We start from the raw sequence: 26175 nt of genomic DNA, 5'->3' as shown, positions 1-26175 counted from the left end.
CAAATGAAAAACACATAAGTGTCTAATTTGAGAAGGTGATATAATTATTAATAATTCTTTAGAAGAATTGTTTAATTCTTTATTTAATGTTCCCTTTTTGTTTTCAGGCTTCCATCTGGATGATACCATGAAAATAGACAACCAATCCTGCTTGACTGAATTTCTCCTGCTAGGCTTCTCAGATTTCAAATCTATGGAAGAACTTGTGTTTTGTTTGGTTCTAATATTCTATCTCATGACTTTGATGGGCAACAGCCTAGTTTTGATCCTCACCATTGCTAGTCCCACCCTTCACACCCCAATGTACTTCTTCCTGTGGAATTTGTCCTTTTTGGAAATTGGCTACACCTCCTCCATCAGCCCAAAGATGCTGGTAAATTTGTTATCAGGAAACCAGACGATATCATTTTGGGGCTGTGGGTGTCAGATGTGCTTCTTCCTTCTCTTTAGTGTCACAGAGTGTTGTCTTCTTTGTGCTATGGCGTATGACCGCTATGTTGCCATTTGCAAGCCCTTGCAATACCCCTCTATCATGAATGATAAGAAATGTGCTAACCTAGCTGCCATCTCATGGACCATTCGTGCTTCTGTGGGTTTGGGGCAATCTATTTCAATCTTCACCCTTCCCTTCTGTGGGTCAAACAGAATAAGCCATTTCTTCTGTGATATTATGCCTGTTCTGAAATTGACTTCCATCGATACTTACAAAAATGAAGTGGCCAATGCCACACTAACTGTGGTGTTTGTCTTGGTCCCCCTTTTACTCATCCTCTTTACGTACCTCCTCATCATCTCTACTATTCTCACTATGCCAGTGGCCATGAACAGGCACAAAGCATTTTCAACTTGTTCCTTACATCTCACTGTTGTTCTCCTCTACTATGGAACAATCACTGCTGCCTACATTCATCCCAACTCAGCAAATTCTCAGGACAATAACAGGTTTCTTGCCCTACTCTACACAGTAGTGACCCCAAGCTTGAACCCCATCATTTACAGTTTGAGGAACAAAGAGATAAAAGCTGCTTTCAAAATATCGCTGGCAAGGAAATGGGTCTTCTTAGGTAATAATCCAGTATCATAATCCAATAATAATTGATCAGATCCAGTTTCATTTTTTTGAGAAATCACCATCTCAACCACACCTTTATGCGATAGAATGAACTCTAGAAAATGTCAATGGCTGATGTTAGCCTTAATTCTAGAATGACTCAGATCTGGGGAAAGATTTATTTAAAGAAGGGAAGAATTTTGAATAGCAATAGCAGTAGCATTTAGACATTATATTTATGTACACATACTCACACACACAGAGAGAGACACACACACAGCATTCTCTAAAAGTTTTACGGTGTCAGTATATTGCCCCCAACCATTTGGATCCTCATTTTACCGACCTCAGAAGGATGGAACTGAGTCAACCTTGAACCAGTTGGGATTGAACTCCTTGCAGTGGGCAGAGTTAGCCTGCAATACTGAATTCTTACCACCAGGCCACCATGGCTCTTGAAAGGAAGCTAAATTTATTATGATGATTGAATGCAAGAAAAGGATTGACTGGCTATTTTCTTGGAACCGTGATCTCAAAATCAAGTAGAAATAAGTGCTATAAGGATCACATATCTTAAACCAGAAAGTGTATGTTTATAAATCTCTTTTATTATTATTATTGCATCAACACAACAATCAGATAGGAAGTAGATGTAACTAAAAGATAGAAATGAACATTATCATGAATGTGGCAATTCGTTTTCAATATGTGCATTGAAATATATTTACATATATATTATGTGTGTATGCACACACACACATTTATTTATTTACTTCCCCCTCCCCAACCCACTCATAGCTTTCTCCCAATTTAATGCCAAATTATTGGGCAAACAATCTTCATCTCCAATATTCCCACTTATCTCCTCTCTATAATGTTTCCTCTAATTTCTGATATCCTACGTGTGCAAGAAGAAATGTCTTGTCGGCTTTTCCTCAAATCAAGTGCAAATTAGTGCACTACAATACAAGAATTTGAGTAAATTGCATATATATATATATATATAATAGCATGTTAGGATATTGATGTATTTAATAAAATAAATCATACAAATAAATAAAATAAAATAAACTTTGTGCCTCACTCTCACCTTCTCTGAGCTATTCTTTAGTAGGAGAACAATCAAGCAGAAAGGAAATATACAGCATTATATCAATTTTCAATTATAAGAACCTTGGGGTTAAATTTATTGCAACTGCATGGCAAAGAGAGGAGAGATAATATGATACTTATTCTAAACCATAAAGTCATTATTTATTTATCCATTTATTCAAATTGATTTGCTGCCCATTTCTAATGGACACTTTATATTTGGATGCTCTTGTTTTGGCAAGCAGGAAACTGAAATTGAAGTGACGTTTACAGCATTTAGAAAAAGAGTTAAGCTTTGAATATGAAATTAAAATTATTAGGATAATGTCAATAGGTAGTATTTTCCCATTGTTTTTTTTTTAATTTCTTGGTTCTGTCTAGGATTTATAAAAATGGTTGTCTTTTATATTCCATTATTTCCTTTTTTGTTTATACTTTGCATTTTTGTACTTTGTTTATTTTCAATATTCTTGCTGACACCCCTCCCCCCATAAAAAGTCAAAAGAAAGAAAGAGATTTGGATTTGGATTACTAGGATTTAAAAATTATTTATTCATCTCCACACATAAGAAATTAAATAAGTTTTATCATGAGCCACTTAGATTCCAATCCTGAAAGTAATTATAATTAATTGTCTTACTTTAAATCACTGTTGTTTCTTCTTATCAAATGAATGATGGGCTGAGCTCAAACCAGTAATGTGATTACAAGAATTAGAAGGTATCAGAAATGCTATCTATACAGTATATAATCATTGTACAATATTTGGCTTACAGTGAGTCTTAACCAATGGTGGGATTCAAATAATTTAACAACTGGTTCTCTGCCTTAATGAATAGCTGGATGGGTATGGCCATGATGGGTGTGGCCAGGGGTGTGACAGGCAGCATTCGGCCTCCTGCACTCCCCTGGGAGCAAAAACAGGCTGTGGGGCGGACGCACCACCCCCTGCACCCCATTTTGGGCCTAGGCCTCCCTCCAGCCTCCTGGGAGCGAAAACAGGCTGTGGGGCCCCTGCTGCACCCCCCCAGTGCCTCATTTTGGACCTAGGAGGCATCCCTGCATTTACTTGAGACTGGGAGCCAAAATGGGGTGCGTGGGGACTCCTGGAAGGGTTGGGGCAGGGCAGAGTGGAACCATCCAGTAATTTAACTACCGGTTTGCTTGAACCGGCCCGAACCCAGCTGAATCCCACCCCTGGTATTATATTCTGTGGGTTCCGTAATAATTGAGGCTCCACAGATGTTCACACATAACGTTTATTTTAACTCACAGAGACCAGCAACAACCAGCAGACCAGGCCTGCTTTGACAGCCCTCTTTTTATTCAGCTCCAAAAGCGGGAGCCAATCAGAACAGAACAAGAAACCATCTCCACCACTAGGGGCTGCCACTGCCGGTGCAGGACATAACACTTCTTTCCCCCTAGCTTGCACAATCGTAATCCTGGAGATACGCTGGGCGCCGCTTGATTCGGCTGGACCTTCGTGGCTCCGTTGTAGCCATGGTCACTGGCTGACCCAACTCCTCAGCCTCTTCTGTGGGGGACGTCTCCGGCCCAGGGACCCCTAGCCCCTCCACCGGCAGAGCAGACAAGGCTTCCTCTCGGTTATCAGGTACAGGGGCTGGGCGTCTTATTCCCTTGTAGCTTAGCTCCTCTGCCCGGGATGATTGGGTTGGGCTACCTCCTGGCTCTTCCTGAGTGCCCCACTCTGGCAGCTGCCCATCCCCAACCTGACGCCGGGCCCTGAGCTGGTCACAATGTCTGCGCCACACTCTACCCTCATCTAACTCGACCCTGTATGAGCACGGGCCGGTGATTCCCACGATCTTTCCTGGGAACCATAGGGGGTGGCCGCTGTAATTCGGGCATACACCGCCTCCCCAAATCAAATCTCCTGTTTGCCCCCATGGAGTCCAATGGCTGACTAGGTGAGTATTGGGGGTGCAATCTATCAAGTGTGGTCCTCAAACGCCTGCCCATGAGTAACTCTGCTGGGCTCTTATTCGTAAGTGGGCACGGTGTGGAATGCTGCCCCAGGAGGTACTCATCCAACCTCTCCTGCCAGCCCCCTGGGCCCGACCTGGCCAATGCCTCTTTCACTGACCGGACTGTTGTTCTGCCCGGCCATTACTGGCCGGATGAAACAGGGAAATGAGAGCATGGCGTATTCCTAGGCCCGCTAAGAATGACTCAAAGTGGGCGGACGTTAGCTGTGGCCCGTTGTCCGAGACCACAAGGTCGGGTAACCCATGGGTTACAAACAACCGTCACAAAGTTCTAATGACGGCTTCTGAAGTGGTGGAATGCATTAGTGCGATTTCCACCCACTTCGAGAAAGCATCGGCGACCACTAAGAATACTTGCCCTGGTACGGCCCGCAAAATCTATATGGATGCGGGACCAAGGACCCCTAGGCTCCTCCCACTCTCTAGGGGGAGACTTAGGCGGCAGCGGTCTTGTCTCCTGACACCGGTGACAGGCCGACACACAGGCCTCTATGTCTTTATCTAGTCCTGGCCACCACAGGTAGCTCCTACCCAGGGCCTTCATCCTAACAATGCCCGGGTGACCCCGGTGAAGTGTCCCTAGAATGGGCTGTCGGAGGCGGAACTACAACCCTATGCCCCCAGAGGAGGCAACCCTGTTGGGTAGAGAGCTCGTGCTGCCTTCGCTTATAAGGCTGCAATTCAGGGCTGACAGGACCCTGGGGCCATCCACGGAGAACCCAATCAAGAACTTTTGAGATGACTCTGTCCAAGCCAGACATTCTAGCAATGTCACAAGCAGTAACAGGAAAGGCGGAACCGTCAATCAGAAAAACATGGGACGCTGGAGCCGGGTCTTTCACCTTGGTCATCAATGGGCAACGGCTCAGCGTCAGCATGGCTCAAATGTTTCCCAGGCCTATAGACCAGGAATAGGAATAAGCTGCCAGGAACACCGACCATCTGGTCATTCTTGGTGATAGTACTTGCGGAGTCTGTCTATCCCCAGCCAAAATCCCCAACAGCGGCTTGTGATCTGTAACAAGTTCAAACGGGCGACCGTAGAGATACTCATGGAACCGCTTGACCCCCGCAACCAACGCCAATGCTTCTTTATCCAACTGTGAGTAGTTGCGTTCGCGGCAGCCAAGGTTCGAGAAAAGAATGCAATCGGGGCTTCCGACCCGTTGGGCAGCCGATGACTCAACACAGCGCCAACCCCATACTGAGACGCATCGCAGGAGAGGACAAGCGGCAGGTTTTCGTTGAACTGTGTAAGAACTGTGTTAGACACCAAGAGTTGCTTGACAGCCTGGAAAGCAGCAGCAGCATTCGCATTCCAAACCCACGGGGACCTGCTATCCAACAGGCGGTGGAGAGGCTCTGCAACCGAAGCCTTGTGTGGCAGAAAGATTGCGTAAAAGTTTAAGAGCCCCAGGAATGCCTGTAACTCTGACTTGTTGCGGGGTGTCGGCGCATCAAGGATTGCCTTGGTCTTGGCCGTATGGGGTGTAAACCCGACCTATCCACTAGGAACCCTAGGAATTCTACCTGGGGCACAGCAACTACACACTTGCTTTTCTTAACTTTGAGCCCCACATCCCTGAACTTAACTAGCACCTGGCGTAGTCTGGACATCAGTTCCGGAGTGCTTGCTGCCAAAACCAACACGTCATCGAAATACGGCACCACCCCGGGTATTCCGTGGAGTAGGCGTTCCATGAGGCATTGGAACAACCCTGGGGCCACACTGACGCCAAATTGGAGGCGGCGACACTTGAACGCCCCTCGGTGAGTGACAATCGTCTGTGCTGCTGCTGTGGACTCATCCACAGGCAATTGTTGGTATGCCTGTGCTAAGTCAAGCCTCACGAAGATGGATCCTTGCCCCAAGGAGTGCAGCAGATGCTGCACCACTGGCACTGGATATGCATGGGCTTGTAATGCTCGATTAATGGTTGCCCTATAGTCCGCGCAGATGCGGATTGAACCATCCGCCTTAATGGGAGTCACAATGGGGGTCTCCCATTGGGCATAATCTACTGGTTCTAAAACGCCCTGGGCAATGAGTTTGTCCAATTCTGCATCCACCCTAGGCTTCAGGGCAAATGGCACCTGGCGCGGTTTTAATCTGCGCGGCACCACCCTAGGGTCTAAGTTAAATGAAACAGGCATTCCGGTATATTTTCCCAACTGGCCATCGAACACAGTGGGAAATTCCCTGACCAGTGTATCCAGCTGACTAGCTCCAATCGAGTTAACACCCTGAATAGTCAAACCCAGGGCTTCGAACCAATTAAGCCCCAGAAGACTAGGCAATGAGCCATCTACAACTACCAGTGATAGGCGGCCTACAAATTTCTTGAATTGTACCCTGAATTTCCCACTACCCACAATGGGAATTGGCCGTCCCTGATAGTCTTTTAATAACAGCGCACAAGGCTTCAGACGCTTCTTAGCAATAGTAGGCACCAGACGCTTTATCGTGCTCCAGGAGACTATGGAAGTTGCAGATCCGGTATCAACTTCCATCAAGCATGGCCGCCCTTCGATCAGGACGGAAATTCGGATTTTCTGCTGGATCGGTTCCTCAGATCGCCACCTGATCCTTGTTCCTCGCATCTCATCACGGAAAATGGCATAGCAGTCATCCTGCGGCCTCCTGGATCTCAGGTGAGGTCGTCTTCCAAGAGAAAGGCCGGCTGACGGACCCTTTTGTGGAACCCTCTCAGGCTGGACCGATGGGCAATATGGCCCCGTCGGCCGCAACGGCGGCAAATTGCGTCTTTGAAATTACAGGTGGCTCGCATATGATTTCCCCCACACCCAAAACAGCCAGTCAGAGGGAGGCTATCTCCCGCATGAGTATTTGGTTTCTTAACCTCTTTAAGGCGATGGACAGCATCTTCCTCCTCCTCCTCCTCATATAGTGGATCAGCTTTGTTGAAATGAATTGTTGCTCCTTTCGCTATCTGTGGGCTCTGCCCTCGAGGCATATCAGCTAATGAGAGGGTGGCCAGCTCTGAGGCACATGCCTCATCTAATGCCATCTGAAATGTGATGTCCTGCTTAGCAATGAGACGCCGCTTGAGGCGTTCATCCCAGACACCGCTGACGAGCCGGTCCAAAAGGTAATCATCCAGATCAACAAATTCGCAATGACGCACCACTTTCCGTAAAGTGGCTACATACTGGTTTATCGATTCACCCTCAGCCTGATCCCTATGGTAAAACAGCTGCCGGGCGATTCTGGAGGGTGTCGGGGCGTAATGTCTTTTTAATTTAGCCATGAAGTCATCCCAAGTCCCTGCATGAATTGACTGGGGGGCCATCAATGTCATGGCTGTCTCGAACATTTCTGCCCCACAGAAACCCAGGAAATAAGCACGCTTCCTTTCACTAGATAGGTTTGTATATTCATTGGCAATAAGAAAGCATTCAAAACGGGCTACAAATGCCTCCCACGATTCGGTCACTGGGTTAAAAGGCACAAAGTTCTGAGGCGATGCCATGGTTTGCTCTGTAGGCCAGGGATCTGAATAGCTCTGAGGAGAAATTCACACTTTGGCTCGCTCAGCAGCTCAGCAACTCACGTACTTTCCTCAGTCCTCGTCACCAGTATTATATTCTGTGGGTTCCGTAATAATTGAGGCTCCACAGATGTTCACACATAACGTTTATTTTAACTCACAGAGACCAGCAACAACCAGCAGACCAGGCCTGCTTTGACAGCCCTCTTTTTATTCAGCTCCAAAAGCGGGAGCCAATCAGAACAGAACAAGAAACCATCTCCACCACTAGGGGCCGCCACTGCCAGTGCAGGACATAACACCTGGCCTTAACTCAATATGATCATGGCACTACTAATTTGTAAAGTCATTATAAACTTCAAAGTCTTCTCTCAGGGTAATTGCTATATCCTGATAATCGGGTCTTGCTGTAGTATCTCCAGCAGTTCAAACATTGTCCATGTCACATTTTGACAGATCTAGGGAAATCATACAAGAGCAGCTTCTCCTTACAGAACAGCCATCCTACCGGAGATGTGTATCCCTCTCCCTAGTTCAGTTGTGATCTTGGTAGCCATGGTGTTTGTTATGGTATCATCCCTGAACTTTTTCTGGCCAACTTCAGCATCTCCTCAACAGAAACATAAAATATTTTCTTAGTCTTGACTTTCTCCTTCATTGGAGTCAACATGAATTTTGGGATCTTGATTGCCATTTATGAAGTATCTCCTAGAAATTACTCCACACAAAAGCAAGCATTTTCTATGTTCACTGTATATAGAGTATATACTATGTGTATGATCCCACCATAAACAGCTTCCTCGATATGAAAATCAGTGGGGTCCACATGATGTGACACACTATGGAAAGAATTTCAATAGATTGCAGGGTATTATGCAGCCTTAATGACATAGATGTCCATGAAAATGTCCGTATCAATGTAAATGTCTTTTCCCTTAGTCTTTCATAATAAGTGTGTATCACAAAGGGTTGAATAAAGCCACATAGAGATCATAGATGATGATGGCCAAGAGGAAGAGTTCAGTCCCTGCCATAGAATAGAATAGAATAAATTCTTTATTGGCCAAGTGTGATTGGACACACAAGGAATTTGTCCTGGTGCATATGCTCTCAGTGTACATAAGAGAAAAGATATGTTAATCAAGACTTCTAAGGTAGAACACTTAATGATAGTCATAGGGTACAAATAAGCAATCAGGAAACAATATCAATATAAATTGTAAGGATACAAGCAGAAAGTTACAGTCATAAGTGGAAGGAAATGGGTGATGGGAACAATGAGAAGATTAATAGTAGTGCAGATTTAGTAAATAGTTTGACAGTGTTGAGGGAATTATTTGTATATTAGAGTGATGGTGTTCAGGAAAAAAACTGTTCTTGTGTCTAGTTGTTCTAGTGTGCAGTGCTCTGTAGCATTGTTTCAAGGGTAGGAGTTGATACAGTTTATGTCCAGGATGTGAGGGATCTGTAAATATTTTCACGGCTCTCTTCTTGATTCGTACAGTATACAGGTCTTCAATGGAAGGCAGGTTGGTAGCAATTATTTTTTCTGCAGTTCTAATTATCCTCTGAAATCTGTGTCTTTCTTGTTGGGTTGCAGAACTGAACCAGACAGTTATAGAGGTGCAAATGACAGACTCATAATTCCTCTGTAGAGCTGAATCAGCAGCTCCTTGGGCAGTTTGAGCTTTCTGAGCTGGCATAGAATGAACATTCTTTGTTGTGCTTTTTTGATGACGTTTTTGATGTTAGCTGTCCATTTTAGATCTTGTGATATGGTAGAACCTAGAAATTTAAAAATCTCTACTGTTGATACTGTGTTGTCTAGACCCCAGGAAGTAGAGTTACAATCAACCAGCCATCCCAGTATTCAATCAAGTACCCATCCCCCTACCTCCCATTCAACCAACCATCTTACCAGCCATCCAACCAACAGCCATCCAACCAACAATCCAACCAGCCATCCAAACAACCATCCAACCAGCCATCCAAGCAGCCATCCAAGCAGCCATCCAATCAGCCATCCAAGCAGCCATCCAAGCAGCCATCCAAACAGCCACCCAATAATCCACCCAACCAGCCATCCAAACAACCATCCATCCAAACATCCAAACTACCATCCAACCATCTATACAACCATCTATTGTACACAACCCCCAACCTACTAACACTCAAAACTAGGTATGCACGCCCCTTACCTCTTCAACACCAATCATATCAGATCTCAAATGCAAATTGATAAATGCAAGAAGCATAGTCAACAAATTACCTGAATTTATCCTCTTATTAAACAGTGGCACATTTGATATCATTTTTGTTTGTGAAACATGGCTGAATTCATCCCTTCCTTTTTTTTTATTTTTTTATTGAAAGAGTTTTAAAAAACAAAAACATTTTTCCCCCTTTTTTCCCCCTCCCTCCCAAAAAAAAACACAAAACCCTCCCCCCCTCCCTCCCCCCCCCGGCTTCCCGGGTCAATCACAAGGTATTGTTATACATAAACCAAACATAGAATAAAATTTTCCCTTCCAATCCAAATAACCACATCCAAAGCTTTTCATCTCCCAACCCCCTCCCCATTACATAAAATAACTTTCTAATTATTCAAAGGCAATCTGATATTTCTTAATCTGATATCTGTTTTGTAGATAATCAATCCATTTTTTCCATTCAATTAAATATCTTTCCTGCGTATTGTCTTTTAAAAACGCTGAGAATTCATCCCTTCCTGACTCCATTATCTCAAACAAAGAATATCAAGTCTATCGATCAGATCGGGAAAACCGAAGAGGTGGTGGAGTGGCTATCTTTTACAAAAAGACACTGAATCTAAAAAATATCCAAGTAGCACATAAACTCTCTCTTCCTGAAACTATAGTATGCGACCTATCCCTTGACACTACTCTTCGATTCTTACTATGCTACAGAGCCCCCGACCATGACATTACCCACGCAAATATGCTAACCACAATGCTAACATGGGCTACCTCTTGCCCATACCCTCTCATTTTCCTGGGTGACTTAAATCTACCTCTCATTAACTGGATAACTAATGAATGTTCAACTGACCCAATCCATACTACACTATACAACGCTGTTACAAACCTAGGTCTTGAACAACTTGTAACTAACAATACAAGACTCAACAACTGCCTTGACCTCATCTTCTGCAACAATCCAAACTCAATTTATGGACTACAAATTAAAGAACCTTTTTCAAACAGTGACCACTGCATGATTGATTTTCGTCTCAATATACGTCCATACTTAAATCGTCATAACAACAGAACTCCCAACTACAACTTCAAGAAAGCCAATTATGACCTTATAAACAACGATCTTTCATTTCTGAACTGGCAAAATCTGTTTGCAACCTGCATAACCGCTGATGACCTCTATAGAGTCTTCCTACTTGAAATCAATAGAGTCATTAAATTATATGTACCACGAATGACTACCATGTCCAAGAAAACAAACTACCCATATCAATAAAAAGCTTCAATCAAAAAAAATCCTCTGAAAAGAAACAAAAAGGCTATGTTACAAACTTCAGAAACCGCTACAGAAACATATGCAACCAAATAAAAACTGAATGCACAAATTACCACACCAAGCAAGAAGAGAACCTTCTACGCACAAATTCCAATTGTGCCTTTTATAATTTTGTCAACAATAAACTTAAAGATTCAAGATCCATCCCACCACTAAAAGATTCTAACAACAAAGAATGCAATGACGAAACAGTCAAAGCAAACCTCTTCAACATTTTCTTTGGCTCAGTTTTTGTTAACTCCGATAACACATATCCAACATTCCACAAACGAACCAGCAATGACTATGATGATTTAACTCATATAGATTTCACAGAAGACAACGTTGGTAAAGCTCTTCACAACTTAAAACCATCGCTTTCTATTGGACCTGATGGTCTATGTGCATATTTCTTAAAAAAACTTTCCATTAATATAGCTGAACCCCTAAGTATTATCTTTGATAAAGCTTTCACTACCAGTTCTCTTCCCAAACTTTGGTCACTAGCCACAGTCATCCCCATCTTCAAAAAAGGAGACCCCAGCTTAGTCGAAAACTACAGACCGATCTCCCTTTGCTGCGTCACCTGCAAAGTCATGGAATCTATCATCAACCAATCCATTACCTCACACTTAGAAACTAACAACCTACTCTCCAACAAACAATTTGGTTTCAGGAAAAGTTATCATGTAACTTACATCTTCTCCACTAGTAAAACATATGGACTTCAAATCTAGATCAAGGCAAATCAATAGATGCAATCTACATAGACTTCTGCAAAGCTTTTGACTCAGTAGTACACGATAAACTTCTCCTTAAACTAACATCCTATGGCATCTCAGGACCCCTCCACAAATGGATATCTGCTTTTCTGTCTAACAGACAACAAGTGGTCAAAATTGGCAATGCTTTATCAAATCCTGTTCCTGTCAAGAGTGGGGGTCCTCAAGACAGCGCCTTGGACCAACACTCTTTATTCTATACATTAATGATCTTTGTGACCATATCTCAAGTAATTGTGTTCTCTTTGCTGACGATGTCAAACTATTTAACACCACAGACAACACTTCTATCATTCAAAACGACCTTGACCATCTAACCGCTTGGTCTAAAAATTGGCAGCTCCAAATTTCAACCAGCAAATGCTCAGTCTTACATATAGGAAAAAAGAACTCTAAAACTAAGTACATACTAGATGGACATTACCTTACAGACGACCCCATCCCGTTAAAGACCTTGGAGTTTTCATGTCAAATGATCTAAGTGCCAAAGCCCACTGCAACTACATAGCAAAAAAGCTCTAAGAGTTGTAAACCTAATTTTATGTAGCTTCTTTTCCAAAACACCACACTACTAACCGGAGCATATAAAACATTTGCTAGACCAATTCTAGAATACAGCTCACCTGTTTGGAACCCTCACCACATCTCTGACATCAATACAATTGAACGTGTCCAGAAATATTTTACAAGAAGAGTTCTCCATTCCTCTGAAAACAACAAAATACCTTATCCCACCAGACTTGAAATCCTAGGCTTAGAAAACTTGGAACTCCGTCGCCTTCCACAAGACCTAAGTTTAACTCACAGAATCATCTATTGTAATGTCCTTCCTGTCAAAGACTACTTCAGCTTTAATTGCAATAATACAAGGGCAACCAATAGATTTAAACTTAATGTAAACCGCTTTAATCTAGATTGCAGAAAATATGACTTCTGCAACAGAATCATCAGTGCTTGGAATACTTTACCTGACTCTGTGGTCTCTTCCCATAATCCTAAAAGCTTTAACCAAAAACTTTCTACTATTGACCTCACCCCATTCCTAAGAGGACCATAAGGGGCGTGCATAAGCGCACAAACGTGCCTACCGTTCCTGTCCTATTGTTTTTCTTTTCTTCTTCCTATATATGTTTATATGTGTATATACTATATAATCTTTTTGTATGATGTTGTGACAAAATAAATAAATAAATAAATAGAGTTGTAACAGCCAGAAAAAGAAATAGAACCACATTCTGTCATGAGATTCTCCAGCATTTCAAATTAAAAAGAGATTTATTGAAAACGGGAGAAGCTTTAGTCAACAATAACAGATGGCCATATTTACATTACAAGAGCTAATTATTTGCCTTTGGCACTGACTGTTTGAGATCCTTCTACAGTTCATAATATTTTTGTCATGTGAATAAGAAAATCCTTAGCTAATTTTGATAACATTCCATTTAAGAACTGTTCAGTTAGGAACATTTTATTTAGGAGCAGTGGTTAGAATGCAGCATTGTAGGCTAATTCTGCTGTTCAGCAGTTCAAGTCTCATTGACTCAAGGTTGACTCAGCTTTCCATCCTTTCATGGTTGGTAAAATGACAAGCCAAATTGTTGGGGGCTATATGCTGACTCTGTAAACCACTTAGAGAGGGCTGTAAAACACCGTGAAGTGGTGCAGAAGTCTAAGTGCTATTGCTATTTATTCATTTATTTGCCAAATGTACATAGCTACCCATTTTAACCAAATAAATGAATAGATAACGTAGTATAAAAATTAAAAGCAACAGCTTTTTTAAAAAATTGAGGCTCCCTACAACATAATACAAAACCCTCATATGAGTATCTACTAAGATCCTGTCCCTGAGGATGAAAGAAGAACAAGGTTTTTCAAGGCCTTCAGGAAAACCAAGAAGTTCTTCCTTCTGGTTCAAGTTGCCTTCTAGTATTCTTTTACTAAATCCCCAGGATGAGTCCTTGGGCTTCTGCTTTGAGACCTTATTAGAGAAAAAGTTCTCCAGTCTCTCTGGAGGTTTGAATCCTCTAGGATCCAGTAACTCTATGAGATGGGTTTATATAAACGGCCTCCATTATATCAACCATTTGTTTTCCAGAGGATGAAGAATCTTTATGAAGATTCTTCTATGGTAGGGGAGTCTTCAGATTGTTACATTGCCAGAGAATATTATATAATTTTAGGCTTTCCTTAAGAAGAAATATCCCATCTCTCTAAAAATAATCAAAAAAGGTTTGGCAAAGTAAGATCATATTTTATAGCTTCTTCACTTTATGCAACTTTATGAAGTTTTATTTTCAAAGGATATTCAGTGAAATATTAAGGGAGTTTTATCAACAGTTTTTCAGTGATGCTTTAATATTTAAGACTTTTGAGCCCGGGACACCTCATGCCTAAAGTTGTATATTTTGTTGATCTGTCTAGACAGAAAAGATAATTCGATATGTTAGAGGAATGGCTGGTCATTGATGATATATAATGGAAACAAAGTGCAGCTAATGGGAAATTAAGTTTTCTTCAATCTAAGCCACTTTTCTCCAATCTCCAATCTTTCCCCTATTTTTTTTTCTCCTTCTGTTCAATCTTATTTGATTCCCAAACACTTCCTGGACAAATCTCTTCAGCTTTCTTTGCAAGATTTTTTAGAAGTGATTTGCCCTTGTCTCTTTCCTAAAGCTGAGAGAAAATTATTGGCTCAAGGTCACCCAGCTTCCTTTGTGCCTTGGGAGGAACTAGAACTCCTGGTTTCCTTATTTCTAGCCTGCCTTAACTCACTAGCATTTTTTGATTCCCTAATTGGAATGCCTGGAGTGGTGCAGTGGCTCAGCATTTAAAGATGCTGAGCTTGTTGGCTGGAAAGCTGGCAGCCTGGGTTTGAGACCTGAACTCCACACAACGGGGTGAGCTCCTGTTACTTGCTCCAGCTCCTGTCCACTTAGCATTTTGAATGCATGCAAAGGCAAGTAGATAAATACACACTACTTGGGTGGGAAGGTAACTGCACACTGTGACATCATGCTGGAAAGTTTCAGATAGCGCTGGCTCAACTGTCTTGGAATGGAGATGATACTGGGGATAATGCCCCCTACAGACTGCAATGATTAGTGGAATAAAATCTGAAGTGACTCCTATTTGAAATACTAGCCCAAATTTTCAGATATAGAAAGGATGTATTTCAAAGGAAATGTGTAAAAATATTTATGATTCTGTCTGAATTTTCATGATTAAAGAAAAAATTCCTAAATTAGTAACAGGGACTATCATATGGTAGACCAACCAATTAAAAAAATGAACAGAGACTTGAGGGACCAAATTGAGAGTTTAAGGACATTTCAGTTGTGATAAAAGGTCCTAGAGTGACTGTGTGATTCACTAAGGTGATATAATCACAATTAAATTTACAGGACAGTAAATTAAAATTTCATGCTTCTTTTCCTATTTCCAAGGATTTAATCCATATTACTATTTCTCAGTAATACAAAGAAATCAGGATACAGGTACCTAGTTGGAGGAAGGAATATAATTTTAATAATTCTTTAGGAGAATTGTTTAATTATTCAATGTCCCCTTTCTCTTTTGAGGTTATTTCGTGTATGATACCATGAAAAAAGACAACCAATCCTGTTTGAATGAGTTTCTCCTGCTTGGCTTCTCAGATTTCAAGTCTGTGGAAGAGCTTCTGTTTTGTCTGGTCCTAATATTCTACTTCATGGCCTTGATAGGCAACAGCCTAGTTTTGATCCTCACCATTTCCAGTCCCACCCTTCATACCCCAATGTACTTCTTCCTGTGGAACTTGTCCTTTTTGGAAATTGGCTACACCTCCTCCATCAGCCCAAAGATGCTTGTAAATTTGTTATCAGAGAACCAGACAATTTCATTTTGGGGTTGTGGGTGTCAAATGTGTTTCTTCCTTCTCTTTAGAGTCACTGAGTGTTGTCTTCTTTGTGCTATGGCGTACGACCGCTACATTGCCATTTGCAAACCCTTGCAATACCCCTCTATCATGAACGAGAAGAAATGTGTGAAACTAGCTGCCATCTCATGGATCTTTGGAATTTCCGTGTGTTAGGCGAATCTATTTCAATCTTCACCCTTCCCTTCTGTGGTCAAACAGAATCAGCCATTTCTTCTGTGATCTTATGCTTGTTCTGACACTGACTTCAATCAATACTTACAAAAACGAAGTGGCCAATGCCACACTGACTGTGGTATTTGGTCTGGTTCCCCTTTTACTCATCGTCTTTTCCTACACTCTCATCATCTCCACTATTCTCACAATGCCGCTGGTGAAGAACAGGCACAGAGCATTTTCCACTTGTTCCTCACATCTCATTGTTGTTTTCATATTCTTTGGAACCATCATTGTTACCTACATTCATCCCAGTTCAGAATCTTCTGTGGATGATAACAGGATCCTTGCCCTGCTTTATACAGTAGTGACACCAAGCCCAAACCCCATCATTTACAGCTTGAGGAATGAAGAGATAAAAACCGCATTCAAAACATTAGTGTCAAGGACTCAATAATTCAACGTAACAATCCAACAATAATTGATATATTTCTTTTACATCAGTCATTCTTCTCTTCAACAATCAATATCTCATCCACATACTTATGGGATAGAAGGAACTCTGGAAAATACCATTACTTTTATCTCTGGAATGATTTCCATTGGAGATAAAGTTAGTAAGAGAGGAGATCTGAAAGAAAAGCTAAATTTATTATGATTGTATGCTAGAAAAGTATTGACTGGCCATTTTCTTAGAATAATAATGTCAACAGAAGCCATAAGGATGGCCCCTGCGATATATTGACTTAAACCACACATGCTTATAAGTTTATTTTCTTATGATTAGTACATCAACACAACACTCAGATAGCAAGTCATTGTAGCTACAATATAGAAAAAAAATATTTTTGTCAGCATCATCTTCCTAACCTTACATTCACTGTGTTTTGACATCTTTACTTTGGACTTCCATTTGACCACTTGCCATCTGTGTTAAAGTGGAAGGCAATTACAAGCAACGGTGTGTGATAGTGGCTGAGGACATGACTATACCACTGTTGCTGTTTCTCCCATATTTTCTCAGGGATTGGCTCAATGCCCATTTCCTGTCATACAATGTCATTGCTGACATGGTCAAAAAGAGAGTCACCTCATGACCAAAGAAACATGTGCACCTATATGTCATGTAAAGAGTGCTCAATGCATTTGGTTGTTGGCCGTCAAACTGTAGTGCAGCATTTAGAAAAAGAATAAAGATTTGAATATAAAATTAAAATTATTAGTACAAATGGCAATAGTTAGCATTTTTCCTATTGTCTTTTATTTCTTGGTTCTGTGTAGGGTTAATAAAAAATGGTTAATTGTCTTTTTGTTGTTATTGTGAAGTTGTGACCAACCCATTGCGACCCCATGGACATAATTGTCTTTTATACGGCATTATTCCCTTTATTGCTTATTCTTCCTTTTTAATATTTCGTTTATTTCCAGTATTTCTCCTGTAAACCCCCGCCCCCCATGAAACTGAAAAAAGTTAAAAATAGTTTTGGGTTTGGGTTACCGAGATTTAAAAAGTATTTATTCATCCCCAAAGAGAAAAAAATAACTGATAAAATTAATTTTTTTAACCATAAGCCACTTAGACTCCAATCCTGAAAGTAATCATAACCAATTGTCTGTCTTTAAGACACTGTTATCTTGTTTTTTCTTATCAAGCAAACAGTGGCTTGAACTCAAACCAGGAATATCTACATGAATTTCATATATTCCATACAATTCCATTGTACAATATTTTGCTTATAGTGAGTCTTAACTCATTATAATCATGGCATTACTAATTTATAAAGTCATTATAAGCTTCAAAGTCACCTCCCAGGTAATAGATTCTTCCCAATAACCTGGTCTTGTACATTACTATCTCCAGTAGTTCAGATGTTGACCATGTCACATTTTTGCAGATCCAAAGAAACCAACTATTTCATTAATGAGCATCTTCTCCTTACAGAATAGCCTTCCTACTTGAGATGGATATCTCAGATGTAATCTTGGCACTCTTGGTTTTTATTATGGTAATGTTCCTGTACTTTTATTGGCCATCTTCAGCATATGAGCCATGGTGGTGCAGTGGTTAGAGTGCAGTACTGCAGGCTACTTCTACTGACTGCCGGATCCCTGCAATTTGGCAGATCAAATCTCACCAGGCTCAAGGTTGACTCAGCTTTCCATCCTTCCGAGGTGGGTAAAATGAGGACCCAGATTGTTGGGGGCATATGCTGACTCTGTAAACAGCTTAAAGAGGGCTGTAAAGCACAGTGGAGTGGTTTATAAGTCTAAGTGCCACTGTTATATCCTTTGGAGAAACATAAAATACCTTCTCAGTCTTGACTTTCCACTTTATCGGAGGGAGCATGAATTATGGGATTGCCATTGTCATGTATGAAGTATCTCCCAGAAATCACTCCAAAGAAAGCAGTATTTGCTATGTACACTGTATATAGCAATAGCACCTACGCTTATATACCGCTTCACAGCACTTTACAGCCCTCTCTAAGTGGTTTACAGAGTCAGCATATTGCCCCCAAACAATCTGGGTTTTATCGACCTTGGAAGAATGGAAGTCTGAGTCAACCTTGAGTGGGTGAGAATTGAACTGCTGGCAGTCAGCAGAATTAGCCTGCAATACTGCATTCTAACCACTGTGCCACACGGTTCTTTTAATGTATGGCACAGAATGTATGCTATGTGTATAATGCCATCATAACCTGCTTTTCTTAAGATGAAAATCAGAGGGGTCCTCATGACGTCACACTATATGAAAAAAAATTCAGGGGATTCCAGATGCAGTCTTAATGACATATATATCCATGAAAAATATTTTGTATCAGTGCAACTGTCCTTTCCCTCAGTCCTTCACATTGAGTATGTACAGGTAGTCTTTGAGTTACAACAGTTCATTTAGTGACCATTCAAAGTTACAATGCCATTGAAAAAAGTAACTTAGGACTGCGTTTTACACTTATGACTGTTGCAGCGTCCCCATAGTCATGTGATCAAAATTCAGCTGCCTGACAACTGACTCTTTTTTAAAAAACAAACATTTAATTAAACTTTTAACTTGTAAAAACAAAATAAAGAAAAATACACAAAAAACAAAAACACATTAAAAACACATAATATTACATCATATATTATTTTACAGCTTGCCGTATCGACATAAATATATATTCTCTGTTCTTATTCAATCGATCCTCTACATGCTATATTTACATTGGTATCTATTTACCAATCTGTCCTTATCCGGTTAACACAATTCAATGGTTTACACTTCCTAATTTTAACTTAATTAGGTTAACATTCCAATTTATTATTTTGATTTCTTTTTTCTAACCAATCATATAATTTATTCCACACTTTGTAGTATTTCGACTCCTCCCTTTCCTTAATTTCTAGCATCATCGTGTCCATTTCTGCACCCTGTAAGATTTTTCAGATTATTATTTCCTCTCCTGAAACATTGTTTTGTTTCCATTTATATGCGACAGCAATCCTTGATGCCGTTAATATATGAAGTATTAGGTATTGCAAAGATTTGTCTATTTTTGGGTTAATTATTCCTAATAAATAGAGTTCCGGTTTAAATTCCATTTTTAGTTGGGTAATCCCTCTAGCCAATTTTTTTATTTTTTGCCAAAAAATTATTATTATCTTATTATCATAATAAGCCATCGTATTATGATGGCTGCATGTCCCAGGGATCATCTGACAAGCAAAATCAATGGGGAAATCCGATTCAATTAACAATCATGTTACTAACTTAACAACTGCAGTGATTCACTTAAAAACTGTGGCAAGAAAGGTTATAACAAGGGGCAAAGCTCACTTAACAGCAGCAGACAGCAAGGGATCATGAGCTCACATCGAAATGGTCTTACATTGGTCTTCTATGCTGCCCCCAACATTGTGCACTGTGGGACATTCTGGGCCAGCTGCAGTTTCTGTTCATTTCAAGGCAGCCTCATGTAGAGCCCATTGCAATAAAGGGATTAATCAATAACTTCCTTGGAGATAAAGATAGGTAGGTTAAATGTCTTCTGTACTATAAGAATCTCCAGCCATTGATTTCCCCAAATGCAGTAAAGTTGTATTTTATTTGATGAATATTTATCGTTTATATGAATGCTGTCAGAGAACAATCCAAAAAAGTAATCATTGAGTGCCATAAATTATATAAATATAATATTCTCCCTCTGCAGATATATACTATATTTTTCATACTGTAAGACACGCCGGACTATAAGGCTCACCTACCTTTTTTGGCAAGGAAAACAAGAAAAAAAAATCTGCCTCCCAGTAATTTTGCCTCATTGCAGCAAACAGCCTGCTTTACTTTCATTTTCATTTTCAGCATAGCTTGATTAGCACAAGAAAAAAAAAATCTGCTCCCAGCAATTTACCTCCTTGCAGCAAGCAGCAGAGGCCCATGCAGCAATAGGCAATGATAATCCCTGCAGCCTGATACAGCTGAGAGTCGGGAACAATCAACTTATGGTTATTAGGCTGTGCTGAAGCTAAAATGGGCTGTTTCTTCTTGCTGCTTGCTGCAAGGAGATAAATTGCTGGTAGGCAGAGGCCAAAGGGTAAGGGCCAGTCGGCGGGCAGAGCTACATTCGGTGTATAAGATGCACCCAAATTTTCACCCCCTTTTAGGTGGGAAAAAGGTGCATCTTATATTCCGAAAAATATGGTAGCTAAAGAGTTTTGTATTGCTTATAAGTATTTTTTTTCATTAGGAATTAAGAGTTTAATTAGCAGGTATTTTGTTTCAGGATATTATGGGGGATACAAGTCAAGAATATATGCTGTAGATCTCCTTCATGCATGATGATTGGAGACTTATAAGGATAAAATAGGCAAAATGGATAATTTAATTGTGAGAAACATATTCCATATTCAGTTTGCGACTGAAATCATGTGAACTTCAGATAATATGGAGGAATATAAATGGAATAAATTGCCATTATTACAGCCAGGGAGGAGGAGACATATTAAAAGTATTCATAGCACACAGATTTGCCATGTGATTATTGACCATACAGAATAACAGAGTTGGAAGGGACCTTGGAGGTCCTCTAGTCCAACCCCCTGCCTAGGCAGTAAACCCTACACTGCTTCAGACAAATGTTTATCCAACATCTTCTTAAAAACTTCCAGTGTTGGAGCATTCACAACTTCTGGAGGCAACTTGTTCCACTGATTAATTGTTCTAATTGGCAGGAAATTTCTCTTTAGTTCTAAGTTGCTTCTCTCCTTGATTAGTTTTTACCCATTGCTTCTTGCCCTACCCTCAGGTGCTTTGGAGAATAGATTGACTCTCTCTTCTTTTTGGTAGCCCTGAGATATCATGACAGATAGTGTGCTCAGTAACAGTATAAATTATCCCATTGATTGGTATTATCTCAGTAACTATGAGATTGACATGGACAGAGAGTTCTGGAAATGGAAACCAAAATATCCAGCATCTGAGGGCACTGGGTTTACTACCTCTTCTAAACAATGTTTCCCCAAGTTCCTCTGGTATTCGTTATTCAAAACCCCAGGATGAATATTCAGATTTCTGTCAGGAGATCTTGTTAGAGGAAAAAAAGTCCCCTATTTCTCTATAATTTTTGGTCCTCTAGGAGTCAAGTGATTTTATAGGCTCCTTCACAGTCTTTGTTGTTGGCTGATCCAGAATCTTTCTAACAATATCAGAAAACAATTCAGAAGTAAGGTCAATATGTTTCTTAGCATCATGTTTGGGGATTGGTTCTTCTTGTACAACTCTATGAAATGTTTTATTGATCCAATAAAATATTTATTGATAGTAGTGTAAGATAATATATTAGTCATGTAGATTTCAAGGGTTAGCTAGGCTAATTCATTGTTAAAAATGACTTAATTAATGACAATTTTTAATTAACAGACTAACAGAGTTCGAAGGGACCTTGTAGGCCATCTAGTCCAACCTCCCACCTAAGCAGGAGACCCTACATCATTTCTGACAAATGGTAGTCCAATCTCTTCTTGAAAGCCTCCAGTGATGAAGCTCCTACAACTTCCGAAGGCAACTTCTGTTCCACTGGTTGATTGTTCTCACTGTCAGAAAATTTCTCCTTATTTCTAGATTGAATCTCTCCAGTTTCCAAACATTATTCCTTGTCTGGCCTTCAGCTGCTTTGGAGAATAGCTTGACCCCTTCGTCTCTGTGGCAGCCCCTCAGATATTGGAATATTGCTGTCATGTCTTTCCTGGTCTTTCTCTTCACTAGTCTATCCATGCCCAGTTCCTGTAATTGTTCTTTATTTCTCCTTTGTTCTCAGGTTTCAATCATGAAGAAAGAGAATTGGACTTGCTTAATTGAGATTGTCCTACTTGGCTTTTCAGATTTTCAGTCTATGCGAGAACTTCTGTTTTGCCTGGTTCTAATATTTTATCTCATGTCATTGATGGGCAACAGCTTGATTTTGATCCTCACCATTTTCAGTCCTACCCTGCACACCCCAATGTACTTCTTCCTCTGGAACTTGTCCTTTGCGGAAATTGGCTACACCTCCTCCATCAGCCCAAAGATGCTAGTAAATTTGTTATCAGAGAACCAAAATATATCCTTTTGGGGCTGTGAATGTCAAATGAGTTTCTTCATTCTCTTTGGTATTACTGAGTGTTGTCTTCTTTGTGTTATGGCATATGATCGCTACATTGCCATTTGTCAACCCTTGCAATACCCATCTATCATGAACCTCAGGGAATGTACTAAGCTTGCTGCTGCTTCATGGGCCATTGGTATTTCTGTGTGTGTGGGGCAATCTATTTCAATATTTACCCTTCCCTTCTCTGGGTCAAATAGAATCAGCCATTTCATCTGTGACCTTATGCCTGTTCTGAGACTGGCGTCCACCAATACTTACAAAAATGAGGTGGCCATTGCCACAGTAACAGTTTTAGTTATTCTGGTACCCCTTTTGCTCATCCTGTTTTCATACATCCTCATCATTTCCACTATTTTCACAATGCCACTGGCCAAAAACAGGCACAAAGCCTTTTCCACTTGTTCCTCACATCTCACTGTGGTCTGCATTTTCTATGGAACTGGCATTATTACGTACATTCGTCTCAACTCAGAATATTCCATGGACAATAGCAGGTTCCTTTCTCTGCTCTACACAGTGGTGACCCCAAGTTTAAATCCCATCATTTACAGCTTGAGAAATAAAGAGATAAAAGCTGCTTTCAAGAAATCTATAAAATCTATAGCAAGGAAACAGATCCTCTTTATGGGATAATAACAAGTGTATCCATAGGCTTGATGTCTTTAACACAATGTGGTTGTCATGCACATATTTATGGGGTATCAGGGGATACCAGTGACAGATTTCACCCTTTACAGCAGAATGTCCCAAATGTGTGTTCGGTTTATTCAAAACAAGGAGAGAGCCCTTAATGTCCATTATTCTTGTAAAATTTAAATAAAGATTGACTGGCCATTTTTGGAAAATGAAAGTTTCTGGACTCTTCATAAAGTCTAGAACAAACTGGGAGGACAAAGGAAGGAAATAAAAGATGCTTTCAAGAAATCAGTAGCCATCAGGTTGTGACTATGAAGCAGTGGGGAAGACTCCCAAAATAGTTGGAGGTTTTTGGGAAAAAAAGAAGGCAATATTCCATGAACGCAATTTTTGTATTGGGAGTTACAGAAGATAGGCTCAAGTTACAGAAAGATCTTGACAGACTTGAACATTGGGCGCTATCTAACAAAATGAAATTCAACAGTGAAAAAAGTAAGGTTCTACATTTAGGCAAAAAACCCAAATGCACTGGTACCGTATATGTGGTACCTTGTTCAATAGTAGTACCTGTGAGAGGGATCTTGGAGTCCTAGTGGATAACCATTTAGATATGAGCCAGCAGTGTGCAGCAGCTGCTAAAAAAGCCAACACAGTTCTGGGCTGCATAAACAGAGGGATAGAATCAAGATCACGTGAAGTGTTAGTGCCACTTTATAATGCCTTGGTAAGGCCACACTTGGAATATTGCATCCAGTTTTGGTCTCCACGATGTAAAAAAGATGTTGAGACTCTAGAAAGAGTGCAGAGAAGAGCAACAAAGATGATTAGGGGACTGGAGGCTAAAACATATGAAGAATGGTTGCAGGAACTGGGTATGTCTAGTTTAATAAAAAGAAGGACTAGGGGAGACATGATAGCAGTGTTCTAATATCTCAGGGGTTGCCACAAAGAAGAGGGAGTCGGACTGTTCTCCAAAGCACCTGAGGGTAGAACAAGAAGCAATGGGTGAAAACAGATCAAGGAAAGAAGCAACTTAGAACTAAGGAGAAATTTCCTGACAGTTAGAACAATTAATAAGTGGAACGACTTGCCTGCAGAAGTTGTGAATGCTCCAACACTGGAAATTTTTAAGAAAATGTTGGATAACCATCTGACTGAGATGGTTTAGGGTTTCCTGCCTGGGCAGGGAGTTGGACTAGAAGGCCTCCAAGGTCCCTTCCAACTCTGTTGTTATATTATATTAAAATCAAAACTGTTTTAGTTTTACTTCCTTCTCTGGAATGGGAAGAGAACAGATTAATAAAGCTGAGGAGAGAAGCACTGGGCCCATCGTGGTAGGCAGGAAGGGATCATGAGAAATGGTATTATATTGGTATCCTATCCTGCACTCAACAGTGTGTACTATAGGTCATTCTGGACCAGCTGCAGCTTCTGTTCCATTCAAGGCAGCCCCTTGTAGAACCAATTGCAGTAGTCTAACCAGAAAGTGACCAACCAATAACTTCCTTGGAGATAAGTATGGGTTAAAACTTCTCTGTACTATAAGAATCTCCAGCCACTGATTTCCCAAAAATGCTGGAAAGTTGTATTTCATCTGGTGAAACTTTATCATTTATATGAACGTTGTCAAAGAACAATCTAAAAAAGTAATCACTATATGCCATAAATTATATAAACATAATATCCGACATCGGCGGCTAGAACTCTTGCTGCATTTGACAGCAGCGGCTGGACACCGGCGGCTCTGGCAGGCGGAAATCATAGTTAGCTGAAACTAGCCGCAAATGACATCGGCGGCTAGAATTTTTTTTGCCGCATTTGGCATCAGCGGCATCAGACACCGGCGGTTTTCGCGGGTGGAATTTTTTTTGCCACATTTGACATTGGCGGCAGCAGCGGGCGGAATTTCCAACAGCCCGAATTTTCATCAGCCCGAATTTCCATCAACCCGATTACTGGTCGTTCCACTGGCCTGGTCCCTGAGTATGATCTGGTTCTTGACTTTAGATTCTGATTTCCCAGCAGCGGCGCACTGGACTGCGATTTTCATCAGTGGCCTACGGGCAGCCGGATCCCCGATGTCGTTCTTCTGTGAGGTTCGGCCTAACACTATCGATCTTTTGTTATTTGGACCTGCTGGATTTTGGCTGATCTTCTGATTTTTTAGCCTTAATGGGTCTTGCAGCCATTTTGTAGCACGGGGCAGCATTCCGGCCTGGTCTGGCCTGTTCCCCAGGCCGCAATTATCATCAGCAGCTGCAATGGTGGGGCCTGACTTTCGGCCGTGATAGTCATCAGCTGTTTCCCGGCCTGAACTTCTGGCCATGGCTCGACTCCTGGCCGCAATTTTTATCTGCGGCACTTTTTATGGCTTACCAGTGATTTCAGTAGAGAGACGGCATTATCGATCCTTATAGTGTCGTTGTGGGCCGTAATGGCCTTTGATAAGTTAACAACATCAACGACAATGACAATAACAACAACAACAAGAACAACGCTATGATAGGGATGAAACAGACGGCGGGGATGGTTTATGACTAACTGTAATATTTATGCTGGCTAGGGATGGCCCTTTTTCTGTTGTTATTTTTAATCTTCCATGAAATATTCGCCTCTCGAACTCTTACGACTGCGAGGTTCCCCCACCTCGCAGGAATGGCCCTCTGTACTATCGAGGGCCTGCCTTAATGAAGGGTCTTGGGACCCAGAGAGGTGGCATGCGTCGAAGAAGAACCTTTGGGGGTTTTTTAATAGGTTTTTAAAGAAGGGTTTTTTAAGGGGGGGGAGGGAAGAGATGGGTGGGGGGAGAAACCCGTCATGGAGGGAATGTCCAGTCCCTGCGCTTGCTCGCGACATCACTCTACCTG

The 26175-nt window shown here is 41.0% G+C and overlaps 1 protein-coding gene and 2 pseudogenes across 1 annotated transcript; all 3 read left to right on the top strand.

Annotated features, from left to right (window-relative positions):
- Window positions 1-478: 478 nt before the first annotated feature.
- On the top strand, window positions 479-968 carry LOC131197303 (olfactory receptor 10AG1-like; annotated as a pseudogene).
- Window positions 969-15575: 14607 nt separating this feature from the next.
- Window positions 15576-16503, top strand: LOC131198061 (olfactory receptor 10P1-like; annotated as a pseudogene).
- Window positions 16504-22351: 5848 nt separating this feature from the next.
- On the top strand, window positions 22352-23305 carry LOC131198060 (olfactory receptor 10A4-like). The gene has a single exon (XM_058182571.1). It carries the CDS (start codon window positions 22352-22354, stop codon window positions 23303-23305), a length of 954 nt encoding a protein of 317 aa, XP_058038554.1.
- Window positions 23306-26175: the final 2870 nt, after the last annotated feature.

Source organism: Ahaetulla prasina, chromosome 4 (assembly GCF_028640845.1).
Source record: "Ahaetulla prasina isolate Xishuangbanna chromosome 4, ASM2864084v1, whole genome shotgun sequence".
Taxonomy (NCBI): domain Eukaryota; kingdom Metazoa; phylum Chordata; class Lepidosauria; order Squamata; family Colubridae; genus Ahaetulla; species Ahaetulla prasina.
This window is presented reverse-complemented; position numbering and strand designations above follow the sequence as displayed.

Bases quoted from the DNA above. Each gene is read 5' to 3' on its own strand.
- LOC131198060 (XM_058182571.1), top strand. From the start codon at position 22,352: ATGAAGAAAGAGAATTGGACTTGCTTAATTGAGATTGTCCTACTTGGC.